Below are 24,576 nucleotides of genomic sequence, written 5' to 3'. Positions count from 1 at the left end.
TGAAGATTATGAATTTATTATTTATAGTATCCGTTATCTAGGTAAAATTGTGTAAAAACTCCTTTTTCTTATTTTTAATAGCAGTTGCGCCCTCTAGCGGCCGCTCTACAAACTTGAAAATAATTTCCAGCAATTTCTCATACCCTTTTTAGTTATAAATGTTTTTTTCCGCAAGCTCTACGACTAATACTTTCCGAGATACAGCCGAGAGCTATTCTTAGTGGGACACCCTGTACAAGATTCCGAAATAGCCGTTGCAAAAACTCATCGCAATCTTATTAGAATATTTTGAACGGGAAAGCGGATGTAATGGCCTTTTATGTCCCTTAAGTGCTGCTAGAGAGGTGAGTTTCGCTGATGTAAATAATAACTGTTTATATGTTTATAATTAATTCATTTCTGTTCCCTAAAATATTTTGACTAAAAGAAAATATGCAAATGTCGGCAACACCCTGGCGGTCAAGCTTAATCACGTGAATAAAAGTTTATTTGGTATGATCTATAGTAACATTACCTAATACGCAAATCGAAACTGTCATCCAATGATGATTTGTTGGCATAACTGTCGTTAAATTGAATCCCCGCGTAGATTTTGTTGCTTCCGTAGGTGACGTAGTAAGCTTCCAATTCGGCAGAACTTGGAAAATCGGTGACGTTGGTGAAAAGCTGTTGGAATATCGCCATAATTTTGTCAATCTCTTCATTTTGCGGGGAATATATTAAGTTCATCGGAATTATGCTGAAATTAAACCAATCTATGTAATTTATAATAAAAGCCCATTTATATGAGTCAAGTTGCAATGGGTTTGTCGACCTGGACATAGGAAATTCCATGCAAATTTTAAAAATGATGAATAAGTTTTTCCCATTTTATTTTACAAAAAAATGTATTTGAAACTTTTTCAAAAAAACAAATTGAGGCAAATTATTCATTTTGAATGATTTATATCAATTCGATTTTGAATTATGAGAGATACAAAAATTCTGCATTAATCAAAAAATTAATACGGTCCAGATTAAAATAACAAACATGCCACCATAGATCAAGGAAATAAATTTACATTGGAAAGCCTGTCAAAATATATAATTGTTTTGGGTCGCGACCGTGGTACGCGATCTGGCGCTGCTACAGCGGTTGCTACAGCGCTTGCTTAACCCTTTAAACCGCCCTCATTGAAAAAATAGAGAAAAGTGTTTAAAGCGTCCATTCTCAAAGTAATTATTGCTATCTTGTGAGTTTAATTTAAATTTTACTTAACTCAAACCTCTGATAATTGTGAAAAAGTGGCCTTGAAAACTAAAAAATTGTTTTGAACTGTGTGTCATTGTTGTGAACTGTGAACTGCAAAAAACCATCGTGGATCGTGGCATAACGTCGGTTTCCAATATTTCATAGGCATTTAAAATAAAGTTTCTTGTATGCAACACACTGTATTTTATTTTTAAAATTAAAAGAAAATATTAATAAATTTGAAAAATAATATTTGGCGAGATAATTCCGGAAGAAGCCGAACCGATCCGAAATTATCCCAAGCTTTGAGTCGCGACCGTTGCAAGAATAACGCCAAATCCAGATACTGTTTACATTGTCCTTACATTGTCTTATGGGCACATTCCAATCTAAACTTGTTCTATTTATCTATGCATGCCACCTTCAAACTCAATCTTTTAATGTCATATGGTCATATTGACTTTATACCTGCGAAATATAATTTATAAATATAAATACCACAAAAAAATAGTTTAGTGGTATTATGGAGGAAAAGTCTACAGGCTGTACATCTTCCAAAAATGCCAGGCTTTCTGTACATCTTCCAAAAATGCCAGGCGAGTTACTGAAGACTATAAATGTAAGAGAAGAATTTCAACACGAACAGGTATTAAAGACTGTAAATATAAAAAGGAGATTAATACTGATAAGGATCATGGAGAAATAATAAATGAAGATGAATATATATATATATATATATATATATATATATATATATATATATATATATATATATATATATATATATATATATATATATATATATATATATATATATATATATATATATATATATATATATATATATATATATATATATATATATATATATATATATATATATATATATATATATATATATATATATATATATATATATATATATTCAATACAATATTCAATACAATATTCTGTTACAAGTGGAATATAAAAACGAAGTAAGTACCAGAATATTTGGAGAAATAGTCGAAAAACATGGTACAAATCATTAAATCATTTAAATATTCCGAACACCATGAATTATTGAACAGGGGTGAAGAACGTAGGGCAAATTTTATCCATTTTTTAATTATTAACAAGTACTTAATTTTGTGAATTGTTTAGTGTTTAATAAATAAATTTTCTTTTGAAGCAGTGTGCTTACTTATCTACGAAATATATTTCATTTTTAAAAGATTCTCGTATGTTTACAGCCTTCTTTTTGTAACTTTTCATAAAGAATTTAACTGAGAATATTTTTGATAAATTTCTGTAGAAGATTGTCAAAATTTGAGATTTTTTAATTTTAAATAGTTGAAGTTCATTAATATATTTTGAACATCCTCTAGCATCTAATTAAAACATTTTACATATACAGGGTGCTACAAATTCGAGGTTCGAGCATTGGTATCTCGGAAACCGTAGTAGATACCGTAATAGGTGATTAAATTGGGGCAAAGTTATTAAAGACTGTAAATATAAAAAGGAGATTAATATTGATGAGGATCATGGAGAAATAATAAATGAAGATGAATTAAATATTCTGTTACAAGTGGAATATAAAAACGAAGTAAGTACCAGAATATTTGGAGAAATAGTCGAAAAACATGGTACAAATCATTAAATCATTTAAATATTCCGAACACCATGAATTATTGAACAGGGGTGAAGAACATAGGGCAAATTTTAGCCATTTTTTAATTATTAACAAGTACTTAATTTTGTGAATTGTTTAGTGTTTAATAAATAAATTTTCTTTTGAAGCAGTGTGTTTACTTTTATCCCAAATTACCGTAATAGGTGATTAAATTTTGCCCCAATTTAATCACCTATTACGGTATCTTTGGATGTTCACCAAGATGCCATCAAAAATCTAACGACAAGAAAAATAAAATTGATTTTCAAAAAAATCCATTTTTCCAAAAAACGCAGCAATCCTTGAAATTTTTAAAACTCTTTTCATAGCATCTTGGTGAATAATCTAAAGCGCAACTTTGTCCCAATTTAACCATGTTCGTATCTATTACGGTTATCGAGATACCAATGCTCGTACCTCGAATTTGTAGCACCCTGTATATAAAAAAATTATCGAATTTTACCCAGAATCTAAAAATAAAATAAAAAATAGGGTGTTGTATTTAAAAAAAACATGTATGTTACATCCCCCACACTTTTTTGAAAGACAGAGGAATTGCTGTTACTGGAACCATTAGCAGATTATATGGAAAAGTGTTAAAGGGTAGAAATGAAAATGAGTATAAAGATATCGAAGCAGAAGAACAAGCTGGGTTTAGGGCTGGTAGATCTACCATTGACCACCTCTATTGTGTCATTGTGTCTCCATTGACCACCTCTCAAGAAGCTCTGGTTAACTTTAGAGAGAACTAATCGAAAAATATACGAAATGGGGCCTAGAAATAAATACTAAAGAAAGAGTGTATGTGTATCGGAGTGTTGCGGACCCGTGCCGTGTGAACTCAGCCTTAGGCCTGGCCACTCGCCTATGACTCATACGCCCAGCAATGCCGACGTTCTAAGAACGAATAAGAATTTACTAGACAAATCTGGATTGTCTGTTTCTCTCCTATATAAGCAGATGCCGGGGCCTAAGAGGGATAGAAATAAATAACCGATCGACGCGTACAGTTACAATCGCCGCGCTAATTCAAAATAAATTTCTGTTAGATAAATAATTAGATAAATTGTAAATAAGTTATAAATAGTTCTTTAAGTTTTTTAATCGTTATTGTTTTTGTTAATTAGTGTTAAATATATTGTGTTTAAATAAATTGTGACTTGCTATCCACACGGAACTGACGAAAAACGTAATAGGAGGAACACCAGAAGATATAATTTTAGAAAATGGCGATCAAATTAGAAATTGCGGAGAATATAAATATTTAGGTTTAAAAATCACTCAAGATGGAGTCTTCGATACAGCAACCAAACATCGCAATTAACAAGGTAGAAAAGCTATATCCATGATGAACGGAATTCTATGGGACCAAAATGTATCTAAGTCAAATAAAGGACTAATTTATAATACTATAGTAAAAAGTATAGTTATATATAGTAGCGAAGTATGGCCCATAAAAAAACAGAGCACCGAAAAAATGATGTTAACAACAGAAATAAATTTCTGGAGAAGAGCCGCTGGAAAATCAAGAAGAGATATGGTAAAGAACGAAAGAATACGGGAAATAATGGGAGCTAAATCTACGATTGTTGATGATATCAAAACCAAATAGTTGATCCGGTACGGGCATGTACAAAGGATGTCAGACGACAGGCTTCCAAAAGAACTGCTAAAATGGATGCCCCATGGTAGAAGAAGAAGAGAAAGACCAAGAACAAGCTGGAGAGAAGGAACAAGGAAGGAAATGAACCAAAGACAGCTTAATGATAAAATGTGACAAGATAGAGTGGCGGTCAGGAATTGGAAAACGCCGTAGCATGTTGTAAACCGAATGTATATACAGGGTGAGTTTCCTACGATGTTCTCTATGGGTATCTCGGAAACTACTGGTGACAGAGAGTCGGTTAAATGGGGAAGGAATTGCAGTTTTGCGGGGTCATAAATATGTGCCTTTCAGATTTTTTAAAAAGTTTATGGCTTACTAAATATTTCGAAAAAAACAAATTTTGGCTATTTTAAAAATTGTCCTTAATTCCACTATAATCTATTTTAGGCAAAAAGTTTTCAGATAAAACGTGTAGATAATCACATTCCTAATGAATTTGTGTGCTCCGATTTTTTCTAAAGCCTGTCATTTTTGACATATGACACAAGCGTATGTTTTTTAAATGGAAACCATAGTTGGCCATGACTTCATAAAAACCGCCATTTTTTAAGCTTTTCAGCGATATAAGCTATAATATGTTTTTTTTTCGAAAAATTACATAGCTATGGAAACAAGTTCAATCATCGTTGCTCTTAGAAATGTGAAACTGTCACATCCAAACTTTGTAAATTAAAATTAATAAAAATTGTTAATATGAATTTTTCAAATGAAGAAAAGCGTGTAAGAGTAAATGGACGCGTTATTGGTTCAACTTTTCTTGGTCATACGTTTTCGAGGATACGTTGACAGGTGAACGTTACTTACGTTTTTTAGTGAAATGTTTTGAAGACATGTTCGAACAGTTAAATTTAGATACTCGCACATCAATAGAGTGGTTCCAACATGACTTTCATTATGAACCCCCCACCCTCCTCCCATAAGAATAGGGTATAATATGTTTTTTTTTCGAAAAATTACTGTGTTATAGTCAATTCTTATCTTTCTTGACTAATCTCTAGTTGGCATAGTATTCTGTTATGATTTATAACTTATAAAATGACAGAATATATTATTAAACGGTTCTTTACAATTTATATTACACATAGTAAAACTTAAAAAAAAATAATATCACACATACACTTTAAGTTATTTTAGAAAATGTTCAAAAAATCAGCCATTGTTTTGAGTACATAAATGCGTCTTTTTAAAACTGAATTACTAGCTAGTCTCACAGAACTACCGGTTGATTTAATTAAACTTCTCCCGTACCGCCTCTTTGAGTGGCTCTCTTAATTCATAAGTTTTTTTGTAGACCTTGTTGTTAACCATACTGCATAAAAAAAAATTAAAATGAATAGGTTATGTGATGGAGGAGGCCCATGCAATTGGTCCACCTCTTCCTATCCCTGAGTGCATAATTATGATATAAATAATTTTTAACATTTCTTTCATTATGGGGGGTGGGTCATAATGAAAGTCAAGTTGGAACCACTCTATTGATGCTCGAGTATCTAAATGTAACTTTTCTTACATGTCTTCAAAACCGTTCTCTAAAAACGTAAGTAACGTTCACCGGTCAACGTATCCTTGAAAATGTATGGCCAAGAAAAGTTGAACCAATAATCCTACACGCTTTTCTTCTGTTTAAAAATGATAATAATTGACTATAACTCAGTAATTTTTCGAAAAAAAGATATTATAGCTTATATCGCTGAAAAACTTAAAAAATGGCGGTTTTTATGAAGTCATGGCCAACTATGGTTTCCATTTAAAAAACATATGTTTGTGTCATATGTCAAAAATGACAGGCTTTACAAAAAAATGGAGGACACAAACTCATTAGGGATGTGATTATCTACAACTTTTATCTGAAAACTTTTTGTCTAAAATAGATTATAATGGAATTAGGGACAATATTTAAAATAGCCAAATTTTTTTTTTCGAATTTTGTTTTTTAAAAAATCTAAAAGGCGCATGTTTATGACCCCTCAAAACTGCAATTCTTTCCCTATCTAACCGACTCTCTATCTCCAGTAGTTTCCGAGATACCCATAGAGATCGTAGAAAACTTACCCTGTATATAAAATAATACCACAGATTAAGTATACTATATTTATACAGATAAAAATCTTATCCCTAATTCGTGGTACGAAAATTGTTTTTTATGACGATGTGCAAACGAGTCAAATTTCCTGTGCGCAAAAATAAACTCCCGTAAAATAACAATACACAGCGTAATAGAGAGATATCGCTAAACCGAATAGCGTGCATGGACGTTAATAAGGCCAGATGTTATTTCCTTTACGTGAAGTGGTATTAATTCTCTTCATTTATAGTTATCGGATCGGAAAGAATTCTGGTCGCGTCGCGTCCGCTATTTAAACTTAACCTAACTTTGAATTTAAATCTTTGAAATTGTTTTGTTTACTAGGTATTTTAAAAGTAAAGGGCTAAAGTGCTTCTTTCCAGTGCTTTATTGTTCAACGTCTGCCAGTGGGTTTAGAGCAACAAGCAACAAATAATTCTCTTAGAAGGGCTAAGTCGTCATCTGGAATTCTCTTAGAAGGGCTAAGTCACCAAACCAAACCAAACCAAACCTAAAGCTTGTTTCATGTAGACGCGAATTGCGAATTGCGGAAAACGATTCGCCAAAAAATATTCGCAAAATTTGGACCTATTTCATACAGTCGCGAATTTTTAGGGACATTTTATTTTTGCTCCACTGCAAGTTACCAAAAAAAAATCATAACCTGAGATAACTTAATTTGTTTTTTATTCGTGTTTACGACCTTTATTTTATATTTTATAGCATACAATAGCTTACTTCGGGTTTCTCTTATTACCGATTCCGAACCGTTCTAGAACTGTGATGCGTATGTGCAGAAGGAAATATGAAGACATTATTTCATTTGCGCATGCACTGCAGAGTTCTAGGACGGTTCAGAATCGGTAATAACAAGAACCCGAACAAATCTAATATGAGTTCAAATTTGTTTAATGATTATGAATATTAATTACGATTGTGGGATTGGAACAGAAGGCGTAAAATTGCCATTTACTTATTGTTAAAACGTAGAAGAGAACGGTCATTTGGGACATGAAGACAAGAAATGAGGACAAAAGATGAGAAAAAATTTAGGAATTTTCACAGATTGTCTGTACAGGAGTTTGATAACTTGGTTGAAAAATTGTCACCATATATATCAAAAACATATCATAAACATATGCACGAGAACCCATTTTACCTGGAGAAATCCTTTCAGTTACTTTGTACTTTGTCAGCGTCGTTAAAATAATCGATAACCGATCACAACACCATTCTGCGCAAACGCAAACCTTAAAATCGCGCGAATATTCGCAAAAGTTGAAAACACTTTAACTTTCCCGCCCCCCAAATTTTAAATCTTGCGAATCGCCAAAATCTTAAAATTTCTGACAGCGCCGCCATGATCATTAAAATTGGACCAATGAGAGCAGTTTCGCAAAATCGCGATTCGCGTCTACATGAACAAGGCTTAAGTCTCTTTATAGGTTCTTTAATATTGGAAGAGGTGGAATCCATATTTTGGGATATTTATTTAATTAAAACTAATCCCAGCTACTTAAATATCAAATTACCCAATAAAACTAAAGTAATAATTCAAAACAATTCAAACATAACCTAAAATAAAAGATCTCGCCGGCGCGGCCGGCCCCGGTTATCAAATACCCGCACATGCCCATTTAAGCAATTTTTTAACGTTATTTAGAAATAGCGCTTGGTGTAATTGATCCGCAAATTACGTCAGACGGTAACGTTATTAGCGGGCTTTGCGTTAAAAATTGACTCGCGCATATAGTAACCATGACTGACCATGATAAGGTACGCGTAAATACTGCATGACGCTATTCGGTTTTGCGATATCTCTCTAATAACTGTGCCGGTCAGGCGGTGTGCACAATTTTAGAGGCCATAAGTGGGCGTGCTATGTGCTAGTCACCTAACTAGTGCCCGATTTCGAAAATTGGAACCACGAATAACAATAAAGAAAAAACAAAGATTATAATCTGCTGTGATAATACTTACTAGTTTGAGGTAGGATCGTCATCATTAACTCTTTCGTCGTTCGCCAACTGAAACTTTTTCAGAAACTTAGTTCTGTTTAGACGTCTACTAACTGCATTGTTCGGTAGATCACAATATCCAGGAATACTGATTGGCAATGTACAGAATGAATTATAAACTATGGCATCGTGTGGTTCAGGATCGACTACCGTTCGGATTAGTACCAATAATATGGAAAATATGACGGGGGACAGAATTTCTACTATGGTCTGGATCGGTTTCCTGTACTGCAGTACCCAGTTCTTCCACAATAGCAGGCGAAACTTGTTAAAGTTTCCCGCCATGGTACCTGAAAAACACAGAATGAACAAGATGTAATAATGCAGATTGAATTCTTTTAGGATTGATATAAGTTTCATTTCAAATAACTGAAAAGTCAATTTTTCTTTCAACGAATTTTTTGGCATATGCCAAAATACATTTTCATATTATACAGTGTGGCGCCTCTCTTACGACGCGGAGGCTCCAAGGAGAACGATAGTATTGAAATGAAATTTTGTGAGCATATTATGTGAGTTAATTTAGAGCATTTTTTAAAATATAGAGTGTTCTATAGGGTGTCCCCAAAAAAAGGTACACATGAAAGTTGTGTTTTTTTATAATAGAACATCCTATACAGGGTGCTAGAAATTCGAGGTACGAGCATTGGTATCTCGGAAACCGTAATAGATACGAAGATGGTTAAATTGGGGCAAAGTTGCTCCTTTGGATGTTCACCAAGATGCCAACAAAACAGTTTTAGAAATTTCAAGGATTGCTGAGTTTTTTGAAAAAAAAATCTGATTTTTGTGAAAATCATTTTTATTTTTTCCTGTCCTTACTTTTTAGAAAATGAAAAAACTATCTCTATCATATTCTCATAGTCACTTTATTAGGGCTATCTGATAGTATGTTTAGATTTTCAAATTAGCTGACAATTTGTGAAATTCAGAGGCCAACTTAATTTTTTTAAATAAGGACCTGCATTTTATATTTCAGGTTTTGAAAGAGCTCGATCTCCTGAGTATAATGATATGCCACACTTGATACTTTTTTTTTTGTTTTAGGTACCTTAAAAATAACAAAACTATTTTATTATTATTAAAAATGACTGATTATATTCATTGCAACAATATTGATCAGCGCTAATTAACATTGAATAAGGAAAATCAGGCCAATTGAAAGAATCAAATAAATAATATCCAGGTCAGCAATTTACAGATATTATTTTTAACTCTTTTTATTGTGAATTTGAAATCTCAATGTCTAATCTAATCTAATAATATGCATAATATTAATCGTAGTAATTATTAAAAAAAACAACTTTTACAAACAAATTCCTAATGCTTTACATGTTCGAAAGGGTTACAACCTTCCCTAATGCACAACGTTATTTTTGGTTCAATCTTATTTATAGCTCTTTGAATGAATTTTGTAATATTTATTGTAAATATTGAAATGTACTGATTTTACTTTAACAGATGACGTCAAGTAAACCCAGTTGGCCATTATACTGCTCTACCATTTCCTGTAACCATTTCCAATCCATCTTCCGGGGAATTGATTGTTTATATTATATTTATATTATTTATTTTATATAATTTTTTATTATTTTATTGCATCTGATTTTCCGTATTCAATATTTTACCTCACGTCATTGTTAAGTTTGAAAGCTTATCAATATTTTAACGATGAATAGATTAAATATTTAAAAAAACAGAGCCGGACTTGAAATTAGTTTCAATAAGTTGTGTTTAAATGTCCGAAACAAAAAAAGTAATAAGTGTGGCAAATCGTTGTATTCAGGAGACCGAGTTCTTTCAAAACGTGAAATAAAAAATGCAGGTCCGTATTTAAAAAAAATAAGTTGACCCCTCTATCTCGTAAATTATCAGATAATTTGAATATCTAAAAATACTATCAGATAGCCCTAATAAAGTGGGTATGAGAATGAGCAATTTTAGTATTTTGATTTTCTAAAAAGTAACGACAGGGAAAGTTGAAATCGATTTTTAAAAAAATCAGTTCTCTTCCAAAAAACTCAGCAATCCTTGAAATTTTTAAAACGTTTTTGATGGCATCTTGGTGAATATCCCAAGACGCAACTTTGCCCCAATTTGACTATCTTCGTATCTATTACGGTTTCCGAGATACCAATGCTCGTACCTCGAATTTGTAGCACCCTGTATATTAACTGATTTTCGGATTTTAGAAGAAAAATAAAGGTGAGAAGTATATGACTAAAATTTAAGGTTTTTGACATATTTAAATTTTTCTAAAAGGGAAGAACACTTTTTAAATTTCAATAATAGCTGACTGAATTCGAATTTACTCGGTATATCCCAATATGTAGTTAAAATAACGATTGTACTTAAATTAAATTAAAGCTTGGCCCAAAAAGTTATACAGGGTGAAACAAAATTTATATTGAACATTGGTCACCTTTAAAAGCAAATTACTCTTTTATTTTAAATGAAACACACAGTATATTGTTTCGATATTCAATTCGGAATTGATGTCTCTCTAAATTACTGTTAGGTTTGCCAACTCCTGAAACAAATATTTTCCCAGATATTTTCATTTTTATGATTTAGTGTCAGTAGATCTTTATTATTTGAGAAAATCTAGGTGGCCGTGATATGTCTGACGTTACTTCAACATAGCTGTGAAATTAGTTCAACTTGAACAACTAAAATATTTTGTGTCGATTAAAATAAAAATGAAAATCTCAGAAATATGCTAAAAATGGAAACTTATCCTACATCAGAAAGAACTGATATGATTATATATTAGTTGGTGACTGCAGTGTGCATTCACCAATTAATAGAATACTTATAAATGTTCCTATATTCATATAGAGCGGGCAGATCCACAGAAACTGCTCTGTACCAGTTAACTGAGCTAATACAGGCAAGCCTGGATAGCAAAGAAACAGCACTTTGTGCCTTCTTGGACATTGCAGGGGAGTTTGACAATATACCTCACAAGATGGTCAAGCGATCTCTTGAAACAAGAGGGGTGAAGAGTACGATAATTCGCTGGTTTTGGGAAATGCTCTCAACACGAACAGCAGAGGCTGAAATAGGTGCCAAAACTGTAGTTGTTAAAACAACGCAAGGAACTCCACAAGGTGGAGTGACCTACCCCCTACTGTGGAGCTTGGTAGTGAATGAACTACTGGAAGAATTAACTCTAGCGGGAATACACTGCATAAGGTATGCAGATGACATAGTCGTCATTGCACGGGGGAAACATGAAGGCACCCTGTGTGATATTATCCAAAGAGGACTCCGCATCGCTGAGAGATGGTGCAGGACTGTCGGGCTGAGTATTAACTCAGATAAAACCGCAGTAGTGCCATTCACCAGAAAGCGAAGTTTGAAAAACTTGAAAAGAATCCATCTAGATGGAAAGGAAATACTGCCATCACAGGAAGTGAAATATCTGGGAATAACCCTGGATAATAAACTTCACTGGAACAGGCCTATTAAGAACATCAAAGCCACAAAGGCTCTCATGATATGCAGAAGACTGGCGGGAAATAGGTGGGGCTGCGCCCCTAACATTTTGCGCTGGATGTATACCATGATAGTAAGACCCATGATTACTTATGGAGCAGTTGCTTGGTATACAAAACTAGAGCAACGTACAGCAAGGCAAAACCTGTGCAAAGTACAGAAACTGGCATGTATCTGCATCATAGGTGCCATGAGAACATGTCCAACAGCAGCAATGGAGGTCATTCTAGACCTAACACCACTGCACATTGTCGTCGGTAGTTATGCCAATGCGACAATGATTAGAGTGGTCATTGACGGAAACAGTACTGGGAGAATTTTTAGGTCAGGGGCTTGGAACACCCTCCAAAAGAAAATTCCACTTCTCCAACTCCCAGTGATGGCATACCAAGAATTTACAACTTTGAGAAACACCTCACTGTAGTATTGAGTAATAAAAAGGATTGGAAGAAAGAAACGCTTACTCAGCATATAAAAGACCATACCATCACGTAGTATACTGATGCTTCCAAAACCAAAGCAGGGACAGGGATAGGAGTGTTTGGGTCGAAAACTAAATACTCCGAACCAATGGGCACCTACCCCAATATCCTTCAGACAGAAATTTGCGCTATCAAAAGATGCGTACAATTTATCTTAGATAGGAACTATCGAAAACAGGAAATTGCCATCCTATCCGATAGTTAAGCAGCACTTAACGCGATAAACTCAGTAACCATCAATAGAGAAGCTCAACAAATTAGGCAAAGAAAATAAAGTCCTCCTACTCTGGGTGCCTGCTCACCAAGGGATAGAAGGCAATGAAAAAGCAAATGATCTAGCTAGAAAAGGAGCGAACACTCTACTAACTGGACCAGAACCGTTCTGTTTTCCAAACGGAAACCAACTGAAAGCGGAACTGAAGAATCTGGAAGACTCCATCCGTAACTTGGAATGGGTTGCCTCCAACGGTCTAAAACACTCGAAAAAGTTCCTCAGAACTTATGACCGAGAAAAATCAAAGGTTTTCCTTGATTTAAGTAAAAACAATCTTCGGATTGTCACGGGGTTTCTAACAGGACACTGTCTCCTCAACGAACACCTCAGTAGGCTGAAACTGAGAAACAACGGCGAATGCAGATTTTGTGAGGAAAATGGGAAAACACCAGAACACCTTATTATTGAGTGCGCCGAGACGACGACCATTCGTGCCATGAACCTTGGTACGTCTGATGTCGAGGATGGAGAGCTGGCCTCTGTGGAGCCGTCTCAGATACTGGCTTTTGTTAAAGCCCTGAGACTGTATGATGAGGTATAACTCGTTATAACTCAAGAAAGGGGAACACACAATAGATCTATAAGGTCGCGGTGATTAACGCCCCTCCTAAATATTCTACATTCAACATTCTACAAATGTTCCTAATTTATCTAGTCTTGAAATATAGAATAATGTGAGTAATTTAATATAGCAAAGTGCATTTTTGATAAAATTATACGTTAGATACAGGGTGGTCCGAATTGTATTCGGTAACTTCGGCACCGTATTTTACAGATAAAAAATTTAATTAGGTAATAAAACTAAAAAAATAAAACTAAAATTAGGTATAAATGCATGTCTTAAAATACTTTAAATTTCGGCAGCATATTCTACCAAAAAAAAATAAGTAAAAAAGTTATTCGTACAAATATACATCATTCGTATACAGAGTGGTCCGAACTGTGTTCCGGAAACTTCGGCAGCATATTCTGCAGATAAATAGAAGTAAAAATTTATAAATATATATATATATATATATATATATATATATATATATATATATATATATATATATATATATATATATATATATATATATATATATATATATCCAAAATGTTTCTTTTCGGAGATAGGGTGTAGAAGTCTCATTTTTATTTCGATTTTTTCCTAATAATTCTTGAACTAATGTCGATATTTGAATGAAAATTGGTTTCTGGGTGTTTTTTGACATGCGAAATTTGATTTCGATATCAATATGACTCTTACTTGTAGGGGGCACCACCTACACATATTTTGACTGGTTTTGAAGAACAATAACTTTTCGTCTGCACCTGTATAAAACTACTGAGCGAACAATAAATATATTATAAGGGTGTTTCAAAACAAATGCGAAAAACTTCAGGGGGTGATTCCTTGTTCAAAATAAAGGGTAGTTTGCTTTATAAACGTTGGGTCAAAAGTCAACCATTAGGGAGATATCGCGGTACAAAGATGGCGGAAAAATAATGTTTTATTTTTTTATCTTGAAAACGAAAGAGATAGACTAATGAAATTTTACGGAAGCATTACTGTTATGAAAACACACTTTCTGGTAATTTTTCACTTTTTTTAAATGAGTGGAAGGGGTTGAAATAAACTACCCCTATCATTCCTGTTAATGAAATTTAAAGAAAAATCTTATCAAACACATGCAAAAAAATGAATTTTGATAGTTTAGTTTATTTATAAACTTTTTTATCTCTTGTGTTTTTTGATAAAACTCACCGATTTGAAATTAAAAAAAAATGTAAAGCATTACATGTCAGGACAAAAACATTTTTAGATAAAGAATCTAGTGGGCAGCTGTAACTTTTTAGGAAAAAATCTAGTCGGCCGCTGTCACTTTTTAGGATGTTCCTAATATTGTTTTATTTGACATTACCCTACTGCAATACGTTATTATCTAGATTATTATTATTATCATTATTATCACTAGATTAATCTAAAAATATTTTTAGTCCTGACATGTAATGCTTTACATTTTATTTTTAATTTCAAATCGCTGAGTTTTATAAAAAAAATACAAGAGATAAAAAAGTTTCTAAACAAACTAAACTATCGAAATTAATTTTTTTGCATGTGTTTGATAAGATTTTCTTTAAATTTCGTTAACAAGAATGATAGGGGTAGTTTATTTCAACCCCTTCCACTCATTTTAAAAAAGTGAAAAAATTACCAGAAAGTGTGTTTTCATAACAGTAATGCTTCCATAAAATTTCATTAGTCTATCTCTTTTCGTTTTCAAGATAAAAAAAAAGAACATTATTTTTCCGCCATCTTTGTACCGCGATATCTCCCTAATGGTTGACTTTTGACCCAACGTTTATGAAGTAAACTACCCTTTTTGAACAAGGAATCACCCCCTAAAGTTTTTCGCATTTGTTTTGAAACACCCTGTATATTATAAATTTCCGCCGTTTTTTACGTAAAAAAGTTTCTTTATTACTTTTTAGGTAAAAATTGCTACGACTAGCTGTTGACAAGATATTTGGAATGTAAATCAAATGTAAATTATCAATACATGTCATTATTGACATAAATAATCATGTTGATTAGATAATAATTTGACTGAAATGATTAATCTGTAAGATTTTTAATTTATGAAATTATTTTGTAAAAAAAGTACAATGAAGCAGTTTCTGTGTAATCTTTGGCTCAAAACCATCTCAAATTTTTATGATTTTAGTCTAATATCTATCTAGTCAACATGCATGTTCAATTTTTGTCGATGATGACGATGTATTGGTTATTTCGATTCCAAATGTTTCCAGAAGCATTCCTCGTAGCGATTTTTACCAAGCGACCATTTTTGCGTAAAGATGGTGAAATTGTGTATTTTTTTTCACTCAGAAGTGTTATACAGGTACGGACGAAAAGTTATTACTTTTTAAACCAGTTAAAAAATATGTAAGTGACGCCCTCTACAAGTAGGATTCCTCTTGATATCGGAATCAAATTTCTCATGTTAAAAAACTCCTAGGCACCAATTTTCATCCAAATATCGACCTTAGTTTAGAAATTATTTGGAAAAAATCGCAATAAAAATGAAACTTCTGCACCCTGTATCTCCGAAACGAAGTATTTTGGGACACAAATTCATACGAACTTTTTTACTTATTTTTATATGCAGAATATGCTGCAGAAGTTTACCGAATGTAATTCGCACCACCCTGTATACATCTCATCTCCATTTATTGACGTGTCTTCTAATCTATGACGCAACCAGTAAAACGTTTCAATACTGACGATTTTCCTGCAGCTTACCTTATTACACACATATACCGACAATAATATAACCCGATTTTGCTTTATTTACATTGTTTTTTTGATAGAAATCATATCAAAAGCTTATTACCGTAGTATTTTTGTACTGGTGTAACTTTGTATTTTCGTGATATTAATAACAGACTTATGTTATTTCGATATCTGCTAAAATATTGATTATATGTAGATATAATTAAAAGTTACCTGCATATCCAGGAACATTATCGCTATCTGATTCGACATTGTCAATTAAATCGTAATGATAACGCGACGAACTAGACATATATGATAAGATTATGTGATAATATTAAGCTTAAATCTTTTAGAATCTAATTCCTGCTACGAATCAGCAGGAAAACAATTTAGGTTATGTTTTGTGTTTTCGTGTTTTGTGACTAACAGTTCTTTCGGAGAATATAGATTTAAGCTCAGTCACGCCAAGCCACGCAATAGATTTTTTTTTATTTTGAACGTCTATTAAAACAGTAGGATGGATTACATCATTTAGATATCCTCAAATTACACTATTTAATTGTTTTATTGTTAGTAACAAATTAGTCGTTCAATTCACTTTTCGGAAAAAAACCTTTATAATCAAGGTTTCCTTTATAGAATATTTGTTTTTTATGCAATGCAATGGTAGCGTAGATTTTTAAAATATTTTTTAATGTATCCTGCTTTATTGCAGGGTGTACAGACAGGGTGTCCCAAATTTGAGCCTTATTATTGGAATCTCGTAAACTAGAAGTTGCACAATTTGATGCTGATCAAAAAATGCCACCATAAAAAATTAAAAATTCCGTATACTTCTAAAGATTTTTGGAAAACCGGAATGTTTTATTTTTTATGACCCTATTTTAATAGATATACCGGGTGTTTTTTAAAAGTGACTCACCCCTACACCTTTTTTATTTTTTCAGATAAAAGGCGAGATTTGGTTTGTTAGTAATTATATGATATAAATCAGGATTGACTGACGTATTCATTTAGTTTCGATCACTCTCTGTTTCATCGGAAATGACTACAAAGTTACCGATCAAAAGTTGTAGAAGTAAAAGCCAGTACATAGTTGTAAAAGCGAGAATTGGTTTGTTAGTACTTATATGATATAAATCAGGATTGACTGACGTATTCAGTTAGTTTCGATCATTCCCTGTTTCACCGGAAATTACTATAAATTTACCGATCAAAAGTTGTAGTCATCTCCGGTGAAACAGGAAGCGATAAGAAAAACTGAATACATCAATCAATTCTGATATATGTCATATACAGGGTGTGGTGAGACTTAAATAAGTCAAATGTTTTCAGGGCTGGTAGATCTCGATAACAGAAACATATTTTCTCTTTATCGTTTTTCAAATAACTCCAAAATAACTCAGATATTTTACTTTGAAAAATACCAAAAAAAAGTTTTTTGCTTAAATTTTGAGAACCACTGGTTTTTTTCGGGGTTTTCTTTCTTGTAAATTTAATGTACTGCCTACAAATGTTGCCATATTATCAAGAAATCACGTTTTTTAACTAAAAAAAATTCAAAAAAAAATTAAAAAATTCACTATTTTTATTTTTTTTGCGAAAAAAATATCATAATCGTGTTTCCGGTTTTCGAAATATACTACACCCAAAAATATTTGCACTTATTTAAGACTCACCCTGTCCTACCAAATCATATATTTTTTTATATGAAAAAATAAAAAGAAAGGTGAGCCATTTTTGAAAAACAACCGGTATTGTTACTAACAATTTAGTGGTTCAATATATTACATTAAAAAAAAGAAATAACGTTAAACAAGTTCTTCTTTTTGAAATATTATTTTTTTTATATAACATGCGAGAAATGGGAAATAGCAGTGGAGTAAATGGAGTAGATTTTTAAAATATTTTTTAATGTCCTGCAACAGTGCGTCAGGCATCTATTTATTAGTCCTATAATAAACAACTTGGGATTTCATTTAAGTGCTGACCTAAACTATGGATGCATTTCAGGAAAATATGTTGACTTGTAAAGAATAACTCAAAAAAGTGTGCGTAAGGACTTTTATAAAACAACGCTCGTTGTATACTGCAGTTTGTCAGTTCTTCTTACTTTGTTATAAATATCGTATAATCGTAAAGTTTCCAAAATTTCAAAATTGTTATAGGGGGCAAGAGTGAACAGGTGGGCAAGAGTAAACGGCTCAATAATGTTTTTATTTATTGAAATTTTCGCCGCCAATGGTTATTGTAATGCGAACCGCGTACCGTGGACATGTTTGTTTAACTATGACCCAATTTTGAAAAAAATAAGCAAAAAAAAGGTGAGTTTTTGTTTTAATGATACATCGATGTAAGGATTAGTTGTTAGTTTATACCTTTTATTTCTTTCTGGTAGTTTTTTTTGTTTTTTTTTTGTATTCTATAACCGATCTGTAGAACCTAACCTATAAATTCATATTAGCTTGTAAGACCACCAGTGCCGTGTGGTTACAAAAAAACGTTGTTATTTAATTATCCGTTATGTGAGGCCCCCAATTATTCTATTAATTTTTTTTCAGGATGGTTCGCAATTACGTTCGGAAAAGTAGCAGGGCTTCCTATTCCGAGGAAGATATGAGCAAAGCAATAGACGAAGTTCAGTCAAAAACTCTTGGTTTGCGAAAAGCTGCTGAAAAATATGGCATTGCGGTAGCGACTCTTCAGAAGCGAGTTAAGAAAAATCAGCTTGTCGTGGTTAATATTGGTAGATATAAACCTACATTTAATACTGAACAGGAAGAAGAATTAAAAAGCCATGTATTGTCTCTAGAAAAATTGTTTTATGGAATTTCCCCTACAGAGCTGCGATGTCTAGCATTTGAATTTGCCGAAGCGAATCATATCGATCATCAGTTTAATAAAGAAAAGCGGATTGCTGGAAAACAGTGGGCACAAAACTTCATGTCAAGACTTGGGGGTTTGTCAATTCGAAGAAGCAACAAGCATGTCACGTATTTCTGGTTTTTCCAGAGCCAAAGTAGACTGGGGTAAATGTAGTTCAGAATCCAAAAAAAATAATAACGCAAAAAGGAAAAAAGCAAGTTGGGAGAGCTACTTCTGCTGAACGTGGAAAAACGGCCACGGTTGTGGCCTGTGTAAACGCTTTTAGATCTTTTATTCCTCCAGTATTGATTTACAAACGTGTAAGACTGAACCCCCATTTATTAACCGGGGCTATTCCAGGAACCATAGGAATTCCTAGCCCCACCGGTTGGATAGATACGGATATCTACTTTAAGGTGGTCGAGCATTTTATTAAATCAGTTCGAACTAGTAAGGATAACCCAACGCTACTTATCGTGGATGGACAGAGCGGCCATAAATCTTTAAAGGCAGTAAATTTGTGTCGAGAGCATGGCATTGTTGTAATAACGTTACCACCACATTGCACTAATCGCCTTCAGCCCGTTGATCTCACGGTGTTTGGTCCTTTTAAAACTTATTTAAATTCGGAAATGGATATTTGGATGACCAACCATCCAGGAGAACGAATCACAGAATATGACGTGGGTCCTTTAATAGGCAATGCATTCATGAGAGCAGCTACTCCTAATAATATTTGCAGGCTACTTTTTTTTATTTGCAGGCGGCTTCAAAACGTCAGGTATTTTTCCATACAATCCAAATGTTTCTTCCGATGACGACTACGCCGCAGCAGATGCAGTTAACGCTGGTTTGAAGGAAGTATTAGGTGATAAAAATATGAATAACGAAGAAGCAAAAGACAAGAAAAGCGTAGACAGTGACATAGAAGGTGATATAAAGAAATTAGAAAGTCCTAATGTGTCTGTGCCAGAATTGCTACCACTTCCAAAATCTAAACAAGAGCTTCTAAAAAAACGACCAACCGAGTTCAGCAAAAGTCAGAATTTATAACAATAACACCGTATAAAGAGTCTTTAGAAGAAAAAGAAAATAAAATTGTAGATTCTAAAAAAGTATTGAGGGTAAAAAGGAACATATGTGACGAAGAGCCAGGTGTATCGGGAATAAAAACAAAGAAGAAAGTTGCCAAGAAACAAAAACTAAATAAAGAGGACGATAATTGTGAATGCATTTATTGCGGAGGTAAATTCAGCGACTCTGGCGAAGATTGGATAAGATGTGCTACATGTGGCTTATGGTCACACGAGGACTGCACAGACGTTGAACATTTTGATAATTTTTTTTACTGTGGCTTTTGTCGTCCTTCTTAGGATTTTTTTATCGTCTACTCTTGCCCCATACCAGTGGGGCAAGAGTACAATGTTTTAAAAAATGTTTGTATTTTTGTTATTTCATGTTTTGATGAAGTTTTTTATACATATTTTTCTAGTGTGTATTACCAAAGATTGTTCTACAATATGCAAGTTTATTTTAACGTCTTGTATTAAACAATCAAAGCTTAAGTGTTCACTCTTGCCCCCCTCTCCCCTACTTATTATAAATTCTTCTTGGTTTTTTTTAAATACGCCCTGTATATATTTTTCTGTTAGATGCAGAATTAAAAGGTGAATATTTTTTTGTATTTAATGTACAGATATGTATATGTAGGTATATGTCGCAGGCGTATAGAATTATCCGGCTTTCTGCAAAAAGACTAGGCATATTATAAAACGCCGGCATTTTGAACAAAAGAAGGAATTTTTACAAAGTGCCTATGTATTTTCAATCGCTTTCCAAAAGGACTTTCTTTCCTTTGTTTAAAATGCCGGCATTTAATAATAGGCCTAGTCTTTTTGCAAAATGCCGAATTATTGGATACGCCTGCGACAAATAGATATTTTTTACGGTGTTCCACATATTTGTGGTATTATCGTTCTTTCATCGGTTGTTTACGGAAGCGCTGGAGGACCAGTATGTATTTTTTTTTAAATTCAACCGGTTGATTTTCACACTCAACTGATTGACTTAATACTCAACTAGTTGACCGGTTAACTTTATAAACTCAACCAGTTGACTTTATAAACTCAACCGGTTGAGTTTTTCAAAAATTTTAAATTATTTCCATAGATTATTTCTATTCCACTCTCACATGTGTAGCGCTTCCGTGCACATGTATAAAGTGCGTTTGCTGGATCTGTGTCTATGAAAGGAATGCGGACAAAAAACATTTAAATAAACAGCAATATATTTTATACGTCGACTTGACGAGTACGTCACTGCAAATCGCTCCGCCCACTCATTTTATTGGCTACTTGCAAATTTGTCGAATTTTTATTGATGGGACGCGTCCTCTAATTTTTTACGAAAAACATCGAGAGAATATCGTTTCCCCTCTCACGGATACCCCGTAGCTACAGAACGGACAGACGTACTATACACGCGCTCTCCTTTCGTGAAGTCCTAAAATAAAACGCCTTTTTGTGTAAAAGTTTGTAGTGTATAGTGTAGTGTACGGTGAATTGGAAAGATAACATGGAGCAACCACATTTGAATAACGCCATTAAATACTACTTTTATTTGGGCTTACAAAATCATGAAATACTGTTGTTCCTTCTACATCAGAACTTCACTATTAGTTTTACAACGTTGAAACGACGTCTGCGGTATTTGAATTTATATCGGAGAAAAAATTATGCTGCACTACCAAATATAGTAGATTTTATCAGTGAAAAAGTGCTTTGTTCAAGTAAATTGCATGAATATAAATGGATGCACCGAAAATGTTAGTAAGCAGGACTAAATGTTAGACAGAAGATTGTTCGTAATGTGTTGAATTCTATCGACCCACAAGGTGTCTCAACAAGAAGGAGAAAACGACTCCAAAGAAGGCAGTATTTTAATAAAGGTCCCAATTATTTGTGGCATGTTGATGGTTATGACAAACTGAAGCCTTACGGAATATGTATTTGCGGTTGCATCGATGGATTTGCACGTAAAATTTTATGGCTGAAAGCTGCAAGTACCAACAATAGTCCTCGAGATATATCTGGTTACTATATTCAACCAAAAAAAAGATGTAAATGGCTGCCCCAGAACTGTAAGAAGCGACATGGACACCGAAAACGTCCATTTAGAATCTATGCAGATTTACTTTCATGAGGTGGCAGATAACGTGCCGCTTGAGAATACATTGCCACCATTTCTATATGGCACGAGCCACAGTAATCAAAGAATTGAATCCTGGTGGGCAATTTTAAGAAAACACAATACTCAATTCTGGATAAACGACGTCATCCGGCAAATGACAGATGATGGAATCTTTGATTGTACTTTGATAGACAAATCTGTATCATACGCAGAAGCCGTCACAGGGTTTCACCATCTGGACGAACCGATATACTTTGCGAGTTCCCAAAACTTGAGGGCTGTCAAAATTACCTTACAGTTGTAAACAACATGCGTATTAAAGACTGCGAGGAGGAATGCTTGTATTTGCAGTCTCCGTGCTTTGACAACGACGTTTTCTATTTATGTGAAATATTGTCATCTGAAATGCATGTTGACAAACCAATTAATGCGTATGAAGCAATCAATACCTATATGCATTTGAGAAATAAAATGTTATCTTTGCTCTAAGGTTAGGGTTCTAAGGTTTGATTTAAAATAATTATTATAATAAAGCGAGCACAAGTTAGAATACCTTAAGTTTAGGTTTTGTGATTGCACGTATGTAAACAAAACAAGTTATAGTAAACGCCACGAATGTTTGGGAGTGATTCATCGGTCGCTACCATGTGAACTAATCTGCTCAAGGTCACATAAAACTTAATTCCAGTGCCGTGGAGTTTCAAGCCATATAATAATCAATATATAATCTGTTGTAATTTGTTGTTTTAACTGTCAAAGTCTTGTCAAAACATATATTTGGTTATAAATATAAATTGGAATGCCCCATTGGTCGCACTGCAACCACACCAATGGACTGACGCACAAAAACGAATCAATCAAAGAAACGCGATATAGTATCGTCTTTGTCAATCACGCTAACATTTTAGAATAAGTAGTAGGGAGCGCAGACAGATGATTAGACCGGGCCTTTAAAAACCTACGTCTGCGGTAAAAATTTACGTTTTTAATGTAAAAATGATAGCGCGCGTGTCGGTTCTAATTTCATCAAGCGATGAATCACTCCCAAACATTCGTGGCGTTTACTATACTACGAATACTGATACAACAATGAACCGCGTGCGGCGAGTGCTGCGCTGCCGGTTTAGATTCTAAAGTCAACCGATTGAGTTTATAAAGTCAACTGGTTGAGTTTATAAAGTCAACTAGTTGAGTATTAAGTCAATCAGTTGAGTGTGAAAATCAACCGGTTGAATTTAAAAAAATACATACTGGCCCTCCAGCGCTTCCGTAGTTGTTCAAGCAGGCATAACAACTATTATGCAAATTATTAAACGAGATCAGAGATCTTTTGTCAAAATTTCGCAAAAATTCTAGAAACCGTCGGTTTTGGCATTGGAATTGGATACTACTGGGTGTTTCAAGAACCTTGCTTAAGGTACTGGATTTAGAAGACAAGGATTTCCAAAATTCCCCGTTTCTTTTATGAGGGGCCATTTGTAATATCATTTCGAATACTTTTCCCAAAAACTGATAACACTGAAAACTAGCAATTTGGTTTTTGAATGCTTCTTCGAGTAAGTCATATACAGAGTGTTTCAAAAGTCATTTCATATTTGTAGTATTTTAGTGTTATTTATTATTCTTGGATAAATTTTGAAATAAAAAAAGATCTAGCGAATTTTATTTATTCAATGAGGTATAAAAAATCAGGATACAATTTAGTTATCCCTATGTATGTACAAGTCTGACAAACGGATCTGAAACAACGGGGCAACGGTGAGGGGATCGCAATTTTCTAAAATCAGAGTACCTAAACCGACGAGTAGCGACAGTCCCGTTTTCAATTTTCTTTGCGGCTGCGCGAAATAAGTAGGTTATCTGTCATACGAAGAAGCGAAGTTGCCACTGTTGCCATTTATCAAATATCTCTATATACTTTATTTCAAGTATACCTCAGGCAACGAATCGTTTTTTTAATTATTTATTAGCAGTAAGATATTTTATACATTCAAATTTAGAAATAAGGATAAAACAAAACAAAAAAGATATGTATAAAACTTTATAATTAATTCCACTTCAAATTGTGAGCAGTGTATACCATGTTTATAGGACCACTTCATAAGTTGAGCAGTTAAATACGTAGTCTATCTGTCAAACACGTCAAAAGAGAGAGAAAGAAAATTTGGTCCCACCACATCAAAAGAGCCGACGGTTTCTGTCGCTACTCGGCGATCTACATACTCTGCTAAAATCATGACCGATTTCATTCATAAAATATTCACGAGCGTGCGATGTTTCATAAAAATATATCAGGAATTTTTATAATATTTTCCAGTAAAGTTTATAATATTATTTTACTTTAAATGTACCTACATTTTGTTTAGTCATTTGAC

The 24,576-nt window shown here is 33.4% G+C and overlaps 1 protein-coding gene across 1 annotated transcript in view; it reads right to left on the bottom strand.

Annotated features, from left to right (window-relative positions):
* The window catches only part of LOC115880654 (ATP-binding cassette sub-family A member 3-like), a 71,176-nt gene extending 54,630 nt beyond the window's left edge, over nucleotides 1–16,546 (bottom strand). The window contains exons 1-3 of the mRNA XM_030897933.1: nucleotides 16,379–16,546; nucleotides 8,597–8,924; nucleotides 515–739 (exon numbers count right to left, since the gene is read on the bottom strand). Coding sequence (XP_030753793.1) covers nucleotides 515–739; nucleotides 8,597–8,924; nucleotides 16,379–16,457 — 632 coding nt within the window. The 5' untranslated portion in view covers nucleotides 16,458–16,546. The remainder of the gene's footprint in view (nucleotides 1–514; nucleotides 740–8,596; nucleotides 8,925–16,378) is intronic.
* Nucleotides 16,547–24,576: the final 8,030 nt, after the last annotated feature.

This window comes from Sitophilus oryzae, unplaced genomic scaffold (assembly GCF_002938485.1).
Source record: "Sitophilus oryzae breed Bouriz unplaced genomic scaffold, Soryzae_2.0 scaffold_1639_pilon_pilon, whole genome shotgun sequence".
NCBI classification, from domain to species: domain Eukaryota; kingdom Metazoa; phylum Arthropoda; class Insecta; order Coleoptera; family Curculionidae; genus Sitophilus; species Sitophilus oryzae.
The sequence above is the reverse complement of the archived record's forward strand: the minus strand, read 5'-3'. Positions and strand labels throughout refer to the sequence as shown.